At 45.8% G+C, this 17,819-nt stretch overlaps 1 protein-coding gene across 2 annotated transcripts in view; it reads left to right on the top strand.

The window, feature by feature from the left end:
* PLD1 (phospholipase D1) overlaps positions 1–17,819 on the top strand; it is a 63,840-nt gene that overhangs the window by 39,642 nt on the left and 6,379 nt on the right. Inside the window, exons 16-24 of one of the 2 annotated variants that reach the window (XM_065674576.1) lie at positions 657–770; positions 2,767–2,895; positions 3,235–3,353; positions 3,510–3,623; positions 9,342–9,452; positions 10,180–10,268; positions 13,383–13,496; positions 14,923–14,972; positions 15,941–16,075. In XM_065674576.1, coding sequence (XP_065530648.1) covers positions 657–770; positions 2,767–2,895; positions 3,235–3,353; positions 3,510–3,623; positions 9,342–9,452; positions 10,180–10,268; positions 13,383–13,496; positions 14,923–14,972; positions 15,941–16,075 — 975 coding nt within the window. The remainder of the gene's footprint in view (positions 1–656; positions 771–2,766; positions 2,896–3,234; positions 3,354–3,509; positions 3,624–9,341; positions 9,453–10,179; positions 10,269–13,382; positions 13,497–14,922; positions 14,973–15,940; positions 16,076–17,819) is intronic. The other variant, XM_065674577.1, reaches the window with a different exon arrangement.

Genomic DNA, 17,819 nt, shown 5'->3' on the forward strand with positions numbered 1-17,819 from the left:
TTTATATTGTTGGAAAACTGAGAATTGACTATTTCATTTTTCAGCTTGTGTTTATTATAACGAGCAAAACAGTTTGAGTGTGATTATCTCTCATAGGCCAGTGTTACCTAGGTTTACATCAGTTCACTTAAATGGAAGTATTCACACTTCACCTGCTTACTAGAGGGGAGATACTATTCAACAGTTAAGTATTTGAATGCAGCTTTTAGTTCTCCACATTAAAAACTGCTTCAGAGCTAAAACTACATTTTGTTCTTGACATTTGTTCTAGCATGAAGTACTTCCTGAAATCTGTTCCTGAAGTCCTCCGTTCTTAAAGCTGTGTATTGCTTGTGGTGGGAACCTACTTGAGTTTCCACCAACCCCTGCAGATCTTCCTCCTGCCTCTGGCCAGAGGAAGCCTTGGTGGAGCATTGTTTGCCTTGGTTGCAGTTTGCTCGGGACATAGCAATGGCTTCACTGCTTCAATATATCTGGTTTAAAACCAGCGAGGTCTTGAATTTGGTTCTTTGCCTATTGGTCACTTGTAGTTTCAGCAAACTGACATCTTGTTTGAGCTTCTACCATGCAAGATGTCTTCAGACAGGATCAGGCACCAATGTAGCAGAAGTTGACATGTGTTTTTGCCATGAATAGAGCATCTCGACTTCCTGCAGGTTACTATAACCCCACTAGAAGTCAACCAAATATAATCCAGAGTTTAAAGCCCCATCTGAAAATCTTCCATCACCACAGTGAATCCAAACAGGGGCTCACAGAGCCTCGGGAGGGTAAGTGGAGGAAGGCAGAGGTGCCTTCAGGCTTTAGCTGCTGATGCGTTTGTGTTATAACTATGGTGAGAGTTAGGTTGAGTGCCAGGATCAGCCTTTGCTGCTTGTTGATTTCCCAGCATCTTTAGCACCCCTCTGAGGACATACTGGCAGAAGAGTCTTCTCCAGAAGCTTCAGAAACTGCAGCATAAATAAATAATAATTACAAAAAAAAGAGCCCACAACAGCAACAAACCCAGAACAAATCAACATATTTGCAATAACAACCCGGAACAGTTAAGGAAATGGCTCTGATTCTGGTACATGATGATTTCAGCAGCTCTCATCCTGCAAAGGAAGGGGCTTGTTACTGGAATTGGGAACTTCTGCAATGGGTGCTTTAAAGTAAACCTAGTGCAGGAAGACATGCAGAGAAAGGACACAGCAAAGTGGCTGCTGTCAGACCTATGTTTGGATGAAGACTTGGGCCCTCCCTTTTGTCCCTTATTAAAGTCAATAAAGGCATACTTAACTGAGAAAAGATTTTCTCTTAACCACTGGCCTGTCCTGATCTCTGGACTGAAGTTGAAAGGGCCTGTTTCAGCAGCTCATAGGGATCCCTTTGAGTTCTGGTATGGGGTGAGGAGCAGTTACTTGACATCTTCCTCTTGTTAACGTTTTCTGCTAAGGCCTTAATTACCAATTATAAAATACTGGTCACAAAGTAGTGGTAGGTAACAAGGAAGAGAAGCATTTGCTTCGTGGAAATTAATTGTGGTCTCCCCTGTGGTCACCTCATGCTCATTCATGAGTCAGCATACAGTCATCAAAGCTCAGTTCATGAAGTGTGTTTCAGCCGCACAGCACATCCCACCCATTCCCATTTGAGCATGCTGAGTCAGTGATTCCCCAGCTCCACCTGGACTCTCACTAGAAACTCCAGCTTCCTAATGCAGCTGTGGTGCTTACCTGCTGCATGGTGTTTCTGGCATGGCTTGGCTTAGCTCAGTGGGGTTTCAGCAGTGCTGGCAGGGCTTGCTTTGTGTGAACCGGTCTTGTTGCACTGCTGCCAATGTGTATTTTGTTGACTGTTGGAAGGGGGTTGTGGTAAGGGGTTTTCATGGTTACCCGGTGATATGGTTGAGTTAGGAGAAGGCTTCTGCTGCTAGCATGTTACTGTGTAATTATTTCAGTAGTACTTAGTACAGTAGATGAAGACTGCTCTCAGGGTCAGGAAATAATGCTAGTTTAATGTTTGTGGTCTAGCCAATGTTTTTGGTTTCCTTAAAAGTAGAGAAAAAAATTCACTCTGCACCAAAATATGTGCTGTAGAAAAGGGATCCTGTTTGAAAGGAATATTTTAGATTATTTTAAATCACCAATTTGGAATTCAGAATCCGTTTGTTTAAACATGTAAAATTATATGAAAAGATGACATTGTTATTTGGAAATACAAAATAAAACATTAGTGAAGGAACATGATTTAATCATCTCATTCTAGTTAATAAAGACTAGCTTCTGTCAGATGAGACATACCCTTCTACAGAGGCGAAGTTATAAATACTCCAGAGAAGTTGGAATTACTTCATTAGTATTGTAAGATACATTAAATGGATAATTTATGTGATGTTTCTATACATATATCCACTGAGGTCAGTCACAGCTGGGCCTGGGCTGCCACGTTTAGGTGTCATTCATTGGGCTGTGGAAAAAACGAATGATTATAGGGTGTGTTTTTCAGTGTAGTGTATGGAGAATTCAGCATCTGCTCATTGTTTCCATAACAGGCTCCTATATATAACCAGTTCCGATGGTATAACAAATATTAAAATAGGGAAGAAAAAAAATACTACTATACATCTTTTGAAAGCATCAGGAAGAGTAGGGAGAAATCAGCTTCAGCTGACCGGGAGGTCCTACAAGTGCTGTTCAATGGCAGGGAATCTCTCATCAGTGGTGTGCGATGGACAGACATAACTGGAGTGTGTGGATTTGTTGTCTTGTTTGCCTGTGACAGATAAAGGATCCATCCGCAGCTTGAAGACAGGTGTTGGTGAGCTGCTTGGGGAAACCAGGTTCTGGCATGGAAAAGACTATTGCAACTTTGTCTTCAAAGACTGGGTTCAACTTGACAAACCTTTTGCTGGTAAGTGCCTTTGCACCATGGAAATCATTACATTTCCCCCAAAGCCTCTTTTGCATCTTTTCAGCCTCAAACCATATTTTTTGCTCTTATTGGGACAGGTAATGAGGCAATTTTGATTTGGCTGCTAGGAGGAAGCAGCAAAACTGTGTTTGAGAGGTTCTAGGGCCAATTGTGCCTTTACGGTCCATAGACTTGGACTGCAGGTGATTGCATGATGAGTGTTCTGCACAGCCCTCAGTGCTGTGTCCCAGAAGCTTCCATTTGAGGGGGGCACTCCATGCTTTTCCACATTTGTGTCTGTTTTCTGAGAAGGCCTAAATATGCTTTCCTGTCCTGTAGACTTCATTGACAGATACACCACCCCGAGGATGCCCTGGCATGATATCTCCTCCGTGGTACATGGCAAAGCAGCACGGGATGTTGCCCGACACTTCATCCAGCGCTGGAACTTCACCAAGGTGGGGTGTGGGCATCACTGCTGGGGACACAGAAACGAATACAACCCCTGCCTCCTCCACGTGCCCTCCACAGGCAGTGCATTTTGATTTTTAATGTTATCCTCCTGTGTTACAGTGTCATCAAGTTGCGTTTGTTTTCTTTTTTTCCACGGGCAGATTATGAAGCCCAAATACCGATCCCTGTCCTATCCATTCCTGCTGCCGAAATCTCAGCAAACTGCTAATGAGTTGAAGTATCAGGTGCCCGAGGCTGTTCCTGCCACAGTCCAGGTGGGTGCTGATGGTCTGCTCACGTTCTCCTAAGAGAGCTTGTTTTGCATCTTTCCAGCAGGAAATGTCAATGCCTGACAGACCCTCTGCAGAGCTTGAAATTATAAAATTACACAGCATAGGTGGTCACATCCTAAATTACAATAAAATAATGCAACTCTTTCAGTAGAAATGCACTAATTTATACCTCCACCTTTGAGGCAAGAGGACCAAGCTGTAAGCAGTACCCAAGCTGTGGGAACACCATGACTTTGTGTGGCTGTGTAATTTGCTATTCTGCTTTCTGCTGCTCTTCTAATGCCTAACATTTATATTTTATGTTTTGGGAAGGCCTGATGGGTTGAGGTTGCTCACTGAATATTTATCTCAAATCTTAGAGCAGTCTTACCAAGCCCCCAGTGCCTCACTCGAACATTTGGTGGTCATCTAGAGCCCAGCATTAAGTGGAATCTCAGAGATGTTGCATTGGACTTCATCTGCATTTTATCATGCAGCCATTCAGCCCTGTGGGTGCTCTGCAGTTCTGCACAGTCAGCCCACAGTCTCATTTGTGACAATCATCCTCACAGTCATAGTTTCAGAGATACCTGTATCTAAAAACCCAGCTAGCTAGACTGAGTGCATATATTGAATACTACTGCTACCCGGCTGACACATGGACTTGTTGAAGAATATAGTCAAAAGAGTTATGCTGAAGCATCAAAACAATTGAGTGTCTCTGTGGGTGAAAGATGTACAAAATAAGAGCAATTAGACCCAAACCAGGCAAGATGCATGCCTTTTCTCTTTGTAAAAAAGTGGTCTACCCAGATATCAGCAACACTTGGGGGAGCTTGGTGTAATAAGACTTTATTTTTCTGGGTTTGTGGGCTGCCAGGGCATTGTCTGCTCCAACCCACATAATGTGAGGGGTGGCCAGCACAGGGATCTTGTCATGGATCTTGGGTGTGTTACACCGGCCTCAGAAACAATGCTTGTTGAAACAGCCTGTTGAAAAATAGTCTCACTTCAGGCATCATCGTGCTCCCCTGTGGCTGTAAATGCCTCCGCAGCTGAGACTGTGGCACCAGCTATTTGGGAAACTTTGTTTTCATGACTGTGAGGAGGCTTGTGTCCCCTGAGCATGCTCTAACCACAACATAAGCCTCAGCTTCTAAATCGTGGGGCTTGCCGTAGCAAAATGTTAGGATCTGCTGATTAAGAGCTGGAAGCAGTTCCCTAAGGAGAAACTGAACTGAGCACTATCTAGATCCAGCTTTCCTTTAGTCCATACTGCAGAGCTGCTGGCTCAGGGCATCAGCCTGTGGTAAAGGAGGATGAAATTCAAACAGTGGCTGTTAAATGCTGCATGCGCCAGTGCTGAGTGGCAGGTGAGTTGTTGAAAAGTAAGCTTTGTCACAGCATTGCTGGGGCATTGCAAATAACTGATATGTTCCTGGAATTGAGGGGCTGTTTCGGTGATGCTCTGAACAGCAAAAAAGAGAGCAGGTTTGTCTTGTAGATTATTCACTTGAAACTGCCTTGCTCATTTCTAATCCATGTCAAATTGCAGCTTTGAGAGACTTGTCAGGATAGCCCAGCACTGCTTAGAGACAGGTAAATAAAACCACATGATATTAATCTGAAAACATGTTGCCCTGCAATGTACCAGCCTTCCCAGTATAAGGGAACATAGTGAGAAAGAGCATTTGCAGCACCAAGCATGGTGGAAGTGGCGAGGGTGGCTCCTATGTCTAGGCTGGTGCACCCTGCCTGAGTACAGGTTCCTTGACCCTGGGCTGCTTGCTTATGATTTCTGGATTATCTCCCCAAGCTCTGAGCCATGGTTTTGCATGCACATACTGTAATGTCAGCAGTCTTCTCTGTAACGTTCACACTGGCCTGGTTTCCATCAGTTCTCGGATGACGAAAGTGCCCTGAAGCATTCCTGTAGACCCTGCTATGGGTCAGTGAGTGGCTCAAGCTCTTCTCCTGATGAAGGTTTCAGATTTGGCTGCTGCAGGAGGTGGTGAGAGGGAAAGACTGGATCTACACACACATATCCGTTCTCCTGGTTCGCCTCTTTTTGGAGCTCCTGGGGTGTGCATCAGGGTGTCCCTGCACATCTTCTCCTTTCCTGCAGTCACAGGAGTATCAGCCTCTTGCCTGTCCAGTATAGTAGTTTTGGGCCAGAGGGCTGCTCGTGCTCATGTCTGCTTCCAGTGGTACAGTCCAGCGCAGAAACCAGAAATACCCTAAAACCTTTCACTAACTTTTTACCCAGAAAAACTAGAGCAATATTGTTGCTGATACTGAATCCCTCGGCTGGCCGACAGCCGTGCCCATGTTATTCCCATTTTGGTGTTGTGTAGGGACTTTAGAGGTAGAATTTACTGTGCTGAAGCAAAATCCAGTATCCAGGGCCTGTCCCTGGCTGTGGGGTGATTGAAGAAAGTCTGGCTGCTGTTTTTCTTGTTTCTGAGCCTGTTCGGAATCTGTCTTCAATTGTGGGCAGATCAGAGGAAGGGAAAACACAAAGTATCTGTGGCGATTGCAACATTGCTGGGATGACCCAGGCACTGACTTGTCAGCAACACATTTCGACCTCATTGAACCAGCTGGTTTTGCTCTCCTTTGTCAGACAAGAGGAGCAGGAAAAGGTTTTCAGGCGGGTGAGGACCACAGGAGTGGCCCTGACAAGGGCAGGGAGGATGAGTGCAGTGTGCATGGAAACAATGTGGAGGTGCAGGCTGGGAAGAAGGGAGCCTGGCAGCTCCATGGGTTAGTCAGACATGGTCTTTTACCCTCTTTCCTTTGAACTTCTGGGCTTTGCTCGCAATAGCAAACTGATTGCACATTGATTTTTTTTTTACAAGAGTCAAATAGCTAAAGGCAGTGTCAGGGTTTTTCCATCTATCTCTATTCCAGGGTTTGCAATTATCGGCCAAAGCCAGCCCTGTGAAAGATGTGATGTGAGGCAATATCCAGTTCCTGATGCAAATGCAATGAAAATTTAATGCTCTGGCAGTGGCTAATGCCTTTACCTCTTTGAGGTCTGCGTGAGAGCTTGCCCTGCTCAGGAGTTATGCACTAGCTCACAGCATACATCAGCATTGTTACTGTTGTTATCAGTAAAAGAAGTTAAAGAGATGACAAGCTTGGCACAGCCTTCCACAGAGGTATTGAGGGGTCTGAGGGACAGGAGAGGAGGGAGCATGGAGACACCATCTGTTGTACCTGGTGTAAGATGTTTGGGTGATCCTTTTTAGGACAAGCCACGGCACATGGTTGTGGGGTGATGGTCCTGTAAGAGCAGGCAGCCCAGTGTGAAGAGCAGCTGGGGTGCTGATGTGTGGAGGGATAAAGAGGAAGGCAGGGAAGGGCAGGTGGATGATGCGCTGGGAAGCCATAGTGCTGGAAAGGGATGGTCCTGAGTGTTAGTCCTGTTGCATCAGGTGGCATCCCTGGTTTAGAATAAACTTGTCTTCTCTCAGTAGAGTTGTCTTCCAAAGCAAGGGGCTTTGGTGTTATCAAGGTCCCAATTCAGAAAAGTACGTTTATTCCCCATCCACAGCAGTTTCAGCTCTTGCTGCAGTAAATGAGGGTGTGGAAGTTACTTTGTTCAGTGCAGGGCTCAGCAGCTTAGGGCAGAAGAGAAGCAGCTCTTTGGAGCGTGGACAAAGTTAACTAGCAAAAAGGATTAAATATCGGTACTTTGTATGCTAGGAAGGTTTCTGAAGCACAGTTCCAGACTGCATTTGTTGGAGGTACCCAGTCCACAGGGACACGCTTCATGGCCCCCGGTTTTCACCGCAGCAGGAGAAGAGGCAGGGAGGAGGCAACTGCTCACTGCCGGCTGTGCTGGTGAAGGTGGAAGGGCTGCAAGCTCCTGTCCATGCTGCACCCTGAGCTGTGTCTATAGAAGAATTAGACTGCTCTTTACCCAGAAAAGCTGCTTTTCTGTCCTTACTAATGCACACAGTGGAATTCTGTTCAGGAGCTCTGGCTGCTATGGTGTTTGGTGGGGTTTCAGCAGTGCCCAGCCTGAGGTGTGGGGGAGAATGCAGCTTTGGCTTTGCAAACCAAATAGGTGATTAAAACCACACAGGCATGAGCAGCATCACCTTGCATACGTCTATGCAAGCAAAGGGCAGCTGTTGGGGACCAGTAGAGGCTATGAAGGCCCTTGTGTTTGGGCTGGCTCCCTCCCTCGAGCATCTGTGACCCCAATGCTCAGTTTGGGAGGCTGCAGTGTGTGCCCTTCTGTTGGCCAAGACAGCAGCTAAATGGCAAGAGTTGCAGGATCTGGTTTTCGGTGACCTGTGGGAGAAAGCTCCTCCTGTCCAGTTAAAGGAATTGGCTCAAGAGTTGTGTGGTACTTAACAGCAGTGCCTCCCGGTGCCTCCTCCACAGATGCTCTGGAGACAAGAAGATTGGCTTGGTTCAGGCATACAGCACCTGGACCAAAGGGCCAAATCCTTATCTATTGGTACACTACTGGTGATGACAATATGACAGCAGAGCTCAGGGGGAGGGTGTTAGGGGGACAGGGAGAATAACATGGAGCCAAGCAGAAGCTGGACACAGAGAATTAAAAGAAATCCATTGGAGGAATTCCCAGGGAAAACTGTTGAGTCCTGAAAGAGATTGGGATTTTGCACATACTGACACATGTGTTTCACAGATCCTCTCAGCCTTTGGATCTTGTCCTGTGTGTGACTGGCCCTGAGTGCTGGTATAATGGGTGTAGAAAGCTATTTTTAGGGCTAATGTTTCAATATGTTTGTCTTGAGAATGTTTAGAGGCAGACACTAATAATGAGTAATAGTTTCCCTGAGCATGTGCTCTGTCTCATTTAATTAAAAACTACATTTCCATCTAGGAAAATGTCACTCAGGGCATAGTGTGGTTGCTTCTCGACTCAAAGCGCAAGAGGGAGATGCTGTGGCATCTCTGGCTGTTGGGGATGGGAAGTTGTCTGCTGTGGGGCTTGCTCAGTGTGGCTGAGAGCATGAACAAAGGTTCTTTCTCATATTGGTTTGGCTTTCTTGCACAAGAACTGCAGGAGGTGCGGGAGAATGTGCCCTGGGGATCATGCAGTATCCACTTGGAAAGGGGACTTACAGTGAAAATTAATGGTTAAGTGAGAGCAGCCAAACTGCTATGAATTTTTAAAGTCGTATCATCGCAAATGGGATGGCTTATACAAGGATTTGGCAGAAGTAGTAAGTGACCTCTAGTACTCAGGGCAAAGCCACGTCCTGCTTTATCAGACTGTGTAATGGTGTAGCCTTTTTGTGGAAAAAGACTTAGCCCCAGCTGGATGCTGGCTTTAAAAAATGCTGGACGGGAGATCACTGTTTGGATGTGCACACCTAAAACTTCAAAATGGAGTTGTTTTAAAAGCAGTTTGTCATAAGACCTTAAGCAAGAACAGAACTTCTGTGCTGTTTCGGTTTCATCGAGAGCTGCCCGGGTGGGACCGCAGTAACACACCAATGGGACAGAGTACTTAAGTTTTAATCACAACATTATTGAGCATTAATACTGTTTTTGAGCAGCTTTTCTCCTTATTACCAATGCAGTATAAATGGTAACTGCTGTACATATTACCTTACTAGTGAAAACCTGAGAGGCAAATGGTACAAGGGAGGAGCATTGCCTCTTAAGAAATCCAGTTGCAATGCTATGGTGTCCTGGATGGGACAGAGCTGAAGGTGTTCATCTCTTGCTTTCCAGGTGATCCGTTCTGCTGCTGACTGGTCGGCTGGCATTAAATACCATGAGGAGTCCATCCACAATGCCTATATCAGTGTGATAGAAAACAGCAAGCACTACATATATATAGAAGTGAGTGGCAATGAGGGAAAGCAGGAGGGTCCTGGTGCTCTGGGTATGGCTTGCAGCCATCAGGAGGGTGATGCTACTTCTTGAGGTCTGGTCTTAATTTTTTATGAATTTAGACACACATGGATATTAATACAGCATCTAATCTGAATCTTTGGAGCTGTTTCTATTAACTTCAGTGATCTTTGAACCAGGCTGATGGGTATGTACCCTGACAGCCTTCTAACCTTAAGGTGGAAAAAAGTAGGCGTCTGTTTTATAAGCCTGTTTGTGAAACTGCCAGCAACTTCCATGGCCTGTGCAATGGTCTTCTGTGCCCTCCATGGCTTTGTGGTGTCCCCCGTTCAAGCCCAAACATCTCACTCACAGAGCTGATCTTGCATCTGTACAGCCTTGAGCAGAAGGAATCTCCTGTGTTGGAGTGACTCTCAGAGCTGGCTGGCTGGAGATGCTTATTCTCCTCTTTTTCTCTGTCTTTTCCTGCACCCCCCAGCCTCTTATTTGGTTGCTTGTTACATGAATTTTCTAAGGAGTGTGATTAATAAGGATTAATTCATTCCTAAGCGAGCACGGACACACATCGTTTAATGGTAATTTTCAGAAAGCACCCACTGAAGTGGCACACAAACCAGCTAGCTTTTGTGGCTCTTGGTCTGAAGTAAAGCGTGCAAATATCTTTTTGTTCCTCACTGACAGTGTCTGACAGTAACTTTGCTTGCTTTTCCTGCAGAACCAGTTTTTTATTAGCTGTGCTGATGACAAAGTTGTCTGGAACAAGATCGGCGATGCGATTGCACAGAGGATTCTTAAAGCTCACAGGTAACCTGTTCTTAACAAGGCAATGGAAGTCTTCCAGGTGCATTTATATGGTGTGGTGTAAAATAATATCTTAATGAACATAACTGTAAATAACTTTCCCAGAGCAGAACCAATGTGGTCCAACATCTGCTTGCATTTGCAGCAGTGAGACTTTTGTGGTTTCTTTGCATCCACAAAGTGATTTTTCTGGACTTACCATGGTGCAAGTGCATTTTTAACTATGGAACGTGCTTAAAAGCAAGTCCTTTATACTCTGGTTCAGAGACACCTTTGCTTCATAGCCAACCAGTCTTGAACTCTGTGTGTGTGGTAAGGCAAGTTAATGGGTAAGAAGATTGAAGTAGGATTTGTGGTTTATTCAAATTATCTGTAGAGAGGATTGGCTTCAGATAGAGGAAGCAAACATGTTTCAAGAATTTGACTGTGGGGTTCAGCTATTGTTTGAACAACTTTTTCTGGTAAGTGCTGGAGGGTATTTACAAACCCCCATTGCAAGGGAACCATCATTTATTCCTGGATGGATCAGATCCAGCCATGTTCTGGATGTTCCTTTTACTTCAGCACACTTAACCCCTTGTTAACATTACTATCACAGGTACTTGTTAATTATTAATTAATAATTAATGAAAATATAAATATTAATTTATATTAATAAAGCTTGTTTCTGTTTCCATCCTGTACAGCCTTGTGTAAGGTTGCTCTTTAAGGTACATTGATGTCATAGTCTGAACCTGTATCCTGGCCTTGCTGGGCTGGTACACAGAAAGCTTTCTAAACTTCTTTCATCTCTCACGTGCTTTTTCACCGTGCATGGAGACGTTTCTTGGAGCTATTGTTTTTTCCATATTGTAATTGTCCAGAGCTATGCAGGGAATGCTTTCCCAGAGGTATTCTCTCCAGAGTGACAGAGATTTCTCTCTCTTTGGCACTTGAACTTGGAAATTCCCACTTGGGTAGAGGCAGCTAACCCAAGACAGGCAGTCACCAGGGAAAAGGCAGAATCTGCAAGGCCACAGGAGCTGCCATGAGCCAGGCTTTGTTCGGAGGCACTGCAGAAAGAGGAGCACTATTCAAACTGGGAGAGCATGGGTGTTATCTGCTATGCCATTAACAACAGGGCAGAGTAACAGGGTGGAGTTGCTGGTAATCTGAGCTGCAGTGCATAGCCCAAATAATGGATATTAGCTAAGGATTAAAAAAGATGGGGTGGATACTCACACACAGGGTAGATGAGGAGTGGTGCCAGTGCTGCTGGAAATGGTGTTGTGGATGTTTGCACTGCAACCTGGAGGCTCTCAGGCAGCCGGATACAGCATCTCTGTGCTGGTTGGTGTCTTCCTGAAAAATCACTCCCGGCTGCCTTTCCTGCCTTTGGGGACTCATGCTATGGGCCCTTTGCATCTGTTGACTGCTTCTAACAATGTTACTGAGGTAGGAGCAAATTCTCCAGGTAATCTGCTAAGAATTTCCTGTTATGTAAAGTGTATGTAGTGGGTGTCTTTCTGTCCAGATGTCAAAAAGTCTGGCACAAAAGGGAGTCACACCAATTCTTCAGTGAGCCATTTCCAGATGGGATGCTCACATCTGTATTACTCCAATTTTATGCCAATATTGTGCCAGCTTAGTGTTGGTGATCTCACTAAACATAAGATTCAAATTCTGCATGCTCCAGAGTGCTTGGCATTGCCTAAGATTAAAAGTAAACTCGGACATAAATGGTTTGCATCAAAATGCTCATGTTCCAACTGCCCTGGGAAAACAGGGTAAGTGACACACAGATGTTTAATTGTAAATTAAGGTCTTTAGTAAAACTTGTATATTTCTTGCTCTTCTAGACCAAATATTTGCTACTGATGTAACTAGTAATGTTCTTTTCTTGGTTTCCCTCTTTTTTGTGTTGGTTTTTTCCATGGGTGGCTCTAGCTAGTGCAGTAAACACTGGGCTTTGGACAAACAAGCTGCTTTTTGGGGAACGCTTTTGTTGGTAGATCTTTTTCATGAAACAAACAGGCTTCATTTCAAAGTCTCTTGTTGTGTGTGGTTAAGACCTCATTAGCTGTTTCTGGGGTCAGCTGACAAATTGAGGCTAGTTTACAGTGCATCCTGCAGTATAAGGAAGCGCTGGTTGAAACAAAAGAAACACAAGGCCTCACTGTCTCCCTCTCAGCTCAGGTGAGACCCCAGTACTTCATGATTCCCGTGCCCTTAAATTCACAGGCACGACTTGCCCGACGAAGCTGTACTTCTAACAAAAGCTGCAAACTGGCTTTTATCTTCAGTCTGCTGCTGAAATGGTTTTGTCCTGGTTAAACTGTGTTTGCCATCTAGTGGCAGCACCCTGCAGTAGAGCATCCTCCGATGCACAGGACAGGGGATTGCCAGTACCCCAGGGCACCTGGAAAGCGCTGGCAGGTGCGTCTAGCTTTTGTCAGCAAAGAAAACCCAGAGGTGGGCTTTAAGAAAAGCCCCAAGCAGTGCCACAGTTGCAACTTTTGTTCTGATTCAGATAATGGTCATAGAGTATGGCTTAGTCTGGGGAAAATCTGGGAACGAGTTTTGTGGGTTGTGATGTATCAGTGATATACTTGCCTTCCTTGAGTGATAAATGTTTTGCTTATGCCCTGAGCTGCTTCCAGCGTTTGTGATGTTTCTGGCTTCTAAAAATCGGGATGAAGTGAGGCCATCATGTTAGATTTCGGGTTTTCTGCCTGTGGTAGCTTTGTAATCTTAGGCAGTTGTACACACCAGCCTCCAGCAGTACTGGCATGACTGGACTATCATGGTGCTCAAATGAACTTTTATAGTAGCAGACACAATCTGTAAAACAGCTACTATGCCCTTGAACTTTGGTGAAAATGCGTTTCTTTTGCTTTAGCTTCTTTTGCTATCTGCTTCTCCTCCTGACGGCCTGAACACTCACTGAAGTACTGCTGACAGGTGATGAAGAGATGTAATGGGAAATACACTTCATACTTTTTGCTCTCCTAAAATTTACGTAGTAGCTGTGGATAAAAACCAAGTTGGTTAGTGCAAGGGAAGTGAAAACGGGAGGCCTTCACCTTGCAGGAAGCTGTAATATTTGCAGGCTAATATTCCCCCATACTATCTTTTCAGGGAAAACAAGCGTTTCCGAGTATACGTGGTGATCCCGCTGCTGCCCGGGTTTGAAGGAGACATCTCAACTGGTGGGGGGAGCGCGCTGCAGGCCATAATGCACTTCAACTACAGGTACTGCAGGCAGCCCTGCTGCAGGCAGGCTGTCAGACCTCCCTGGTCACCTCTGCTGGCTGCGGGTGGTGCCCAAGGCTCCAGCTGCCATCCATCCACGCAGCATCACACTAGATGCTGTCCCGATGTACACGGTGTTTGGAAAAGGAGAAGACTGTAGCTTTCACTTAGTACTTATAGCTCATGTATGTGCCAGCCTCAGAGCTTGCATCAGGATGTGAGGCAATGCAGCTGAGTGGGGAAGTGCGGTGGGTGAAGTCCCATGCTTTCTGCAGGCAAACGCCCTCACAGATCTGGGGAAATCCCACCCTGCCCTGGCACAATGGGTTCCCCAGTCCTTTACACAAACCCACCAGTTCCTGACTCTCAGTTACTGCCTATGTGCAGCATAGCACTTTCATTTTAGCTCATCAGACCAGGACCTCTTCACCTCTGAGCTCTTTACCCTCCCACTCTTACAGTCGTGCTCTCCTGTAGGCACTTCCCATGGTGCTTGCTACAGTTCCTTCTGGCAGCATCCCCATCACCACTGGAGCCATGATGGAGCTTGCAGCCCTGTAGGTTCCTTGGCCAGGCTTTGTCTCCAAATCTGCCTTTCTGGCCAACCCTTTGCCTGGCTCTGCTAGCAACAGCATATTCCCCAATGTGATCCCCCTGCTCCAGCATGGATGTGTCTGAGGGACACTTGCAACCCTAGTTGCAAGTCTCCTGGGAAGGAATGAGACACAGTGGTGCCAAGTAGCCCTGTGCTAGAAATGGGCTGTAGAGAAAGGCAAAATGGTCCAAGGCAAGATTGTTTTACTGGAAAGCTGCTGTGTTATGGTACGTCTGTGGAGACGGAAGAAATCTTCCTTGTCTGCTGGTCTGTATGGATCCTACTGCACATCCAGAAGGAGGAGCAGGACAGGAGACACAAACAGAAGGAAAGCAGCATGTCTCTCTAATTAGGCCCTTTAGCCTGAGCTTTCTTCTGCAAGGGCAACCATAGGTCTTGAGAAATTGCCCATGGGTTGGGCTCTTTTGAATGAGATATAGGCTGTGGCTTTTCCAGCCCAGCCGTAATCATGCAAATTCCCTAACCTGGTGTTCTGCACATGTTATTTTCTTATTGCGATTTCACATCCAGATCTGTGGCACAGCCCTGTTTGTAAGGCATTTATCATCTCATTAAGGTGTGCTCTAGAAAGCAAAAATGCTTCCCAGCTCCTGTGCAGATTGGTACGAGCTCTTATAGGAAATGAGCAGTCCATGATACATCAACAGTCATTCAGGGAAAATGCGTGCTCTGGAAGCACCGTGTTTCTTCTGCTTGCACAGGGTATTTAAGAGGCGTCTGTGTTTGTGATTTACCTCGCCTGGTTCTGCTTCAGCATATGCTGTTGCCTTGAGTCACGGTGGTGCTGACGGCTGCCTACCTTCTTTCTAGGACCATGTGCCGAGGAGAAAACTCAATCCTGGGCCAGTTGAAGACAGAGGGTAAGAGCTTTATTTTTCTCCTCTATGTTTTTTAGTCTTGGGATGCTGCTGTTCAGTGGTTATGTCTATGACATAAATCAGATTCTCCAGCTTCTTATTAGCATGGCTTGCTGTGACTGGGGCATCTCACAGCATCATGTGCTATGGGCTCATGGGGCTGGTGAATGACCTCCTCCTCTGCTGCTATCCCATGGCAAGGTCTTTCGGAACATGCGAGCTGTGGCCAGTTGTCAGACTTCCTGCTTGGATGCAGCCCTGATCTGGAGGAGGGGAGCACCCCAGGGGGAAGACAGCAGAGGTTGCAGCTGCTCAGGATCACGTTGTTTGAAAAATGTCCTGGGGGCCCGCTTTTGGGAGTGACAAGCCTTCAGCCTCCCCTGTGAATCCCACTCTCCGTTTGTTTCTGGCAGTTGTCAAACACGAAGAGGGAAAGCCTGCCTAAGCAGGATGCTGTTTCTGAGCTTCTTCCTTGCCATGAGGGTGCCAGCTTGAAATCAGAGCACCAGGAAAACATACATGTCACAAATACCAGGGGTGTACATAACGCCTCATTCCCTCTGTGTCTTTGCATAAATCTGAACTGCAGACAAGTACATTAGGACATATCTCCATACTGTGCATGGACAAAACACCTGCTTCCAGCTTCCTTTCTGCAGGATTTGCAGAAGAGCAGTCGCATGGTCCAGTCATTTTAAGACATTTGGATCAATTGTGAGGACTTGGCATGCTGCACTAGGGAGAATGGGGTCACTTCTTGCCATAGTGGAAGTATACAAGCAGGCAGTGGATCAGAGCAGTGCAGGAAGCCCGCAGGCAGCGTGTAAAGTCTATTTATGAACTAATTTCCATTATCTGTTTCTTATTTAAGTCAAAAGTGAATTGTTATTTATACGGGCCTTTATATAAAGGGTCTTTTATCTTTCTTCTCTTTTCCACCTTCCTCATCCCTCATCTTGTTTAATTTTCAGTTGGAGATAAGTGGATAAACTACATATCGTTCTGTGGACTTCGAACATATGCCGAGTTGGAAGGAAAACTAGTCACAGAGCTCATCTATGTTCACAGCAAACTGCTTATTGCTGATGACAACACAGTTATAATCGGTGAGCAGGGGGCCTGTGGGAGGGGTTTGGAGCACTCGATTATATCTGCGTTAGACCCTTCGTTTCTCTGCCCCGTAATCAGTGCAGGCTGTGGTACTGTGTGCTTTTCTATGCTGTGATTTCTTTCTCGTGAAATATTTTGTTGTTTAAAAACCCACCCAAAACCCAGATGCAGAAGCTCGTCAGGAAGGTAGGTAGGAGGGAGGAAGGGATCTGGGGGACTGTCATTTAATTTGTTTTTCTAAAATGGTTTTGAATCTCAGTGTAACAGTGAAGAGAATCCCAGTGCAGGGAATATTGTCCATCTGTCTTGTATCAAGCTCTAACAGGAAGACTTGTGAGACTTGTCATCTGTTCCTTAAAGAACAGAATGTGCCGGAAAACTTGGAAGCTTTGGGCAACATGTGTCATTTATCAGCTCCATTTCCTAAGAATGGGGAAATATGTTCTAACAAGTAATAGATAACATTTCATCCATTTTCTCTTTTTTTACCATATTTATTATGAGACCATGCAGCAAAGACAAGACTACAGGCTCAGAGCACTATATCACAGCAGAAAAGTAGTTTTTTGGCCTGTTCCTTTGAAGAAACCTTGTTTTTATCTGCTGTGTCAGCAACAGAAACTTTGCCAAAGAATAACTTAATACCAGATCTTGTAGGACTTGGAATACTTCCTTCCTTCACTGCAGCAGTTCAGCTGTAGTCTCGGATGACCTGTGGTTAGGTTTGCTCATCTGTTACCCTCTGTGGGGTCAGATCTCATCTCCAGTACACAGAGCAGCTCAGAAGTGGTTTCAGTGTTGCAGCAGGAGCAGTGACTTTGCAACTGTGATCTGGGAGGGGGCCTGAGACAGCTCTTTATTTCTGTTTTCTGTACCTATAAGCCTGAGGATGGATTTTTATGTAGTGTTTGCACCTGTGCCAGCTGATGAGAAGATGGGGAGGCAGTGTCATCTCTTTTCCACTCACAAAAGACCATGCATGGAAATAAAATGCTAATGGGGCCAATGTGCAGAGTCAGGGCTGGAGCCGCCATGTGGGGCCAAGTGCATACAAACCTTTACATGAGCATGGTGATGCATTTTGGATAGGGACACCCCCCCACCCCGGAAAGGCACGGCCAGAGCCATGCAGTAGAAATGCAACAGAACAAATGCCTGCTGCCCTCCAGCAGCATTGGGGACAGAAGTGGTTGTTTCCCAAGGTGTGAGCCAGGAACTGTGCACAGGACACCCATGGGTCCCACCACTGGGGAAGGAGGCCCCTTTGCCACCCTCTGGAAAGCACACCTCCACTTCCTGGCATTTGGGTCTTGCACAGCATGCAGTAGCAAGCACAGGACAAGGAGTGGAGAAGAAACATCTCCTGTAGTGTGAAGGTGCCGCAGGGTCCTGGGGTCTGCTGCTGCCTTACTCCGTCATCAGGGATGGTGCCTGAGCTCTTGTGTCTGCAGACACAAGGTGTGGTCCTGGCAGGACAGGAGGCTGCCTTTGCAGACATGCAGCCCACAGCAAGGAGATGACCTTCACAAATGCAAATTAAAAGCTTCCTTTCTTTACACTACTAAGGATGAGAGCGGATTTACCCATGGAGCCCATCCTGTGTCAGGTAACCTGGTATCCAAACCAAATGCAGTTAAGCCCTTTGAAAACTGTGGCATCCTTCAGCTAAAGTATCTGGGAAGTTTCAGAGAGAGTAAACTTCTAAAAACGATGGCCTGAGCTTGGCTATGATTTAACCTT

Source organism: Lathamus discolor, chromosome 3, assembly GCF_037157495.1.
Source record: "Lathamus discolor isolate bLatDis1 chromosome 3, bLatDis1.hap1, whole genome shotgun sequence".
Taxonomy (NCBI): Eukaryota; Metazoa; Chordata; class Aves; order Psittaciformes; family Psittacidae; genus Lathamus; species Lathamus discolor.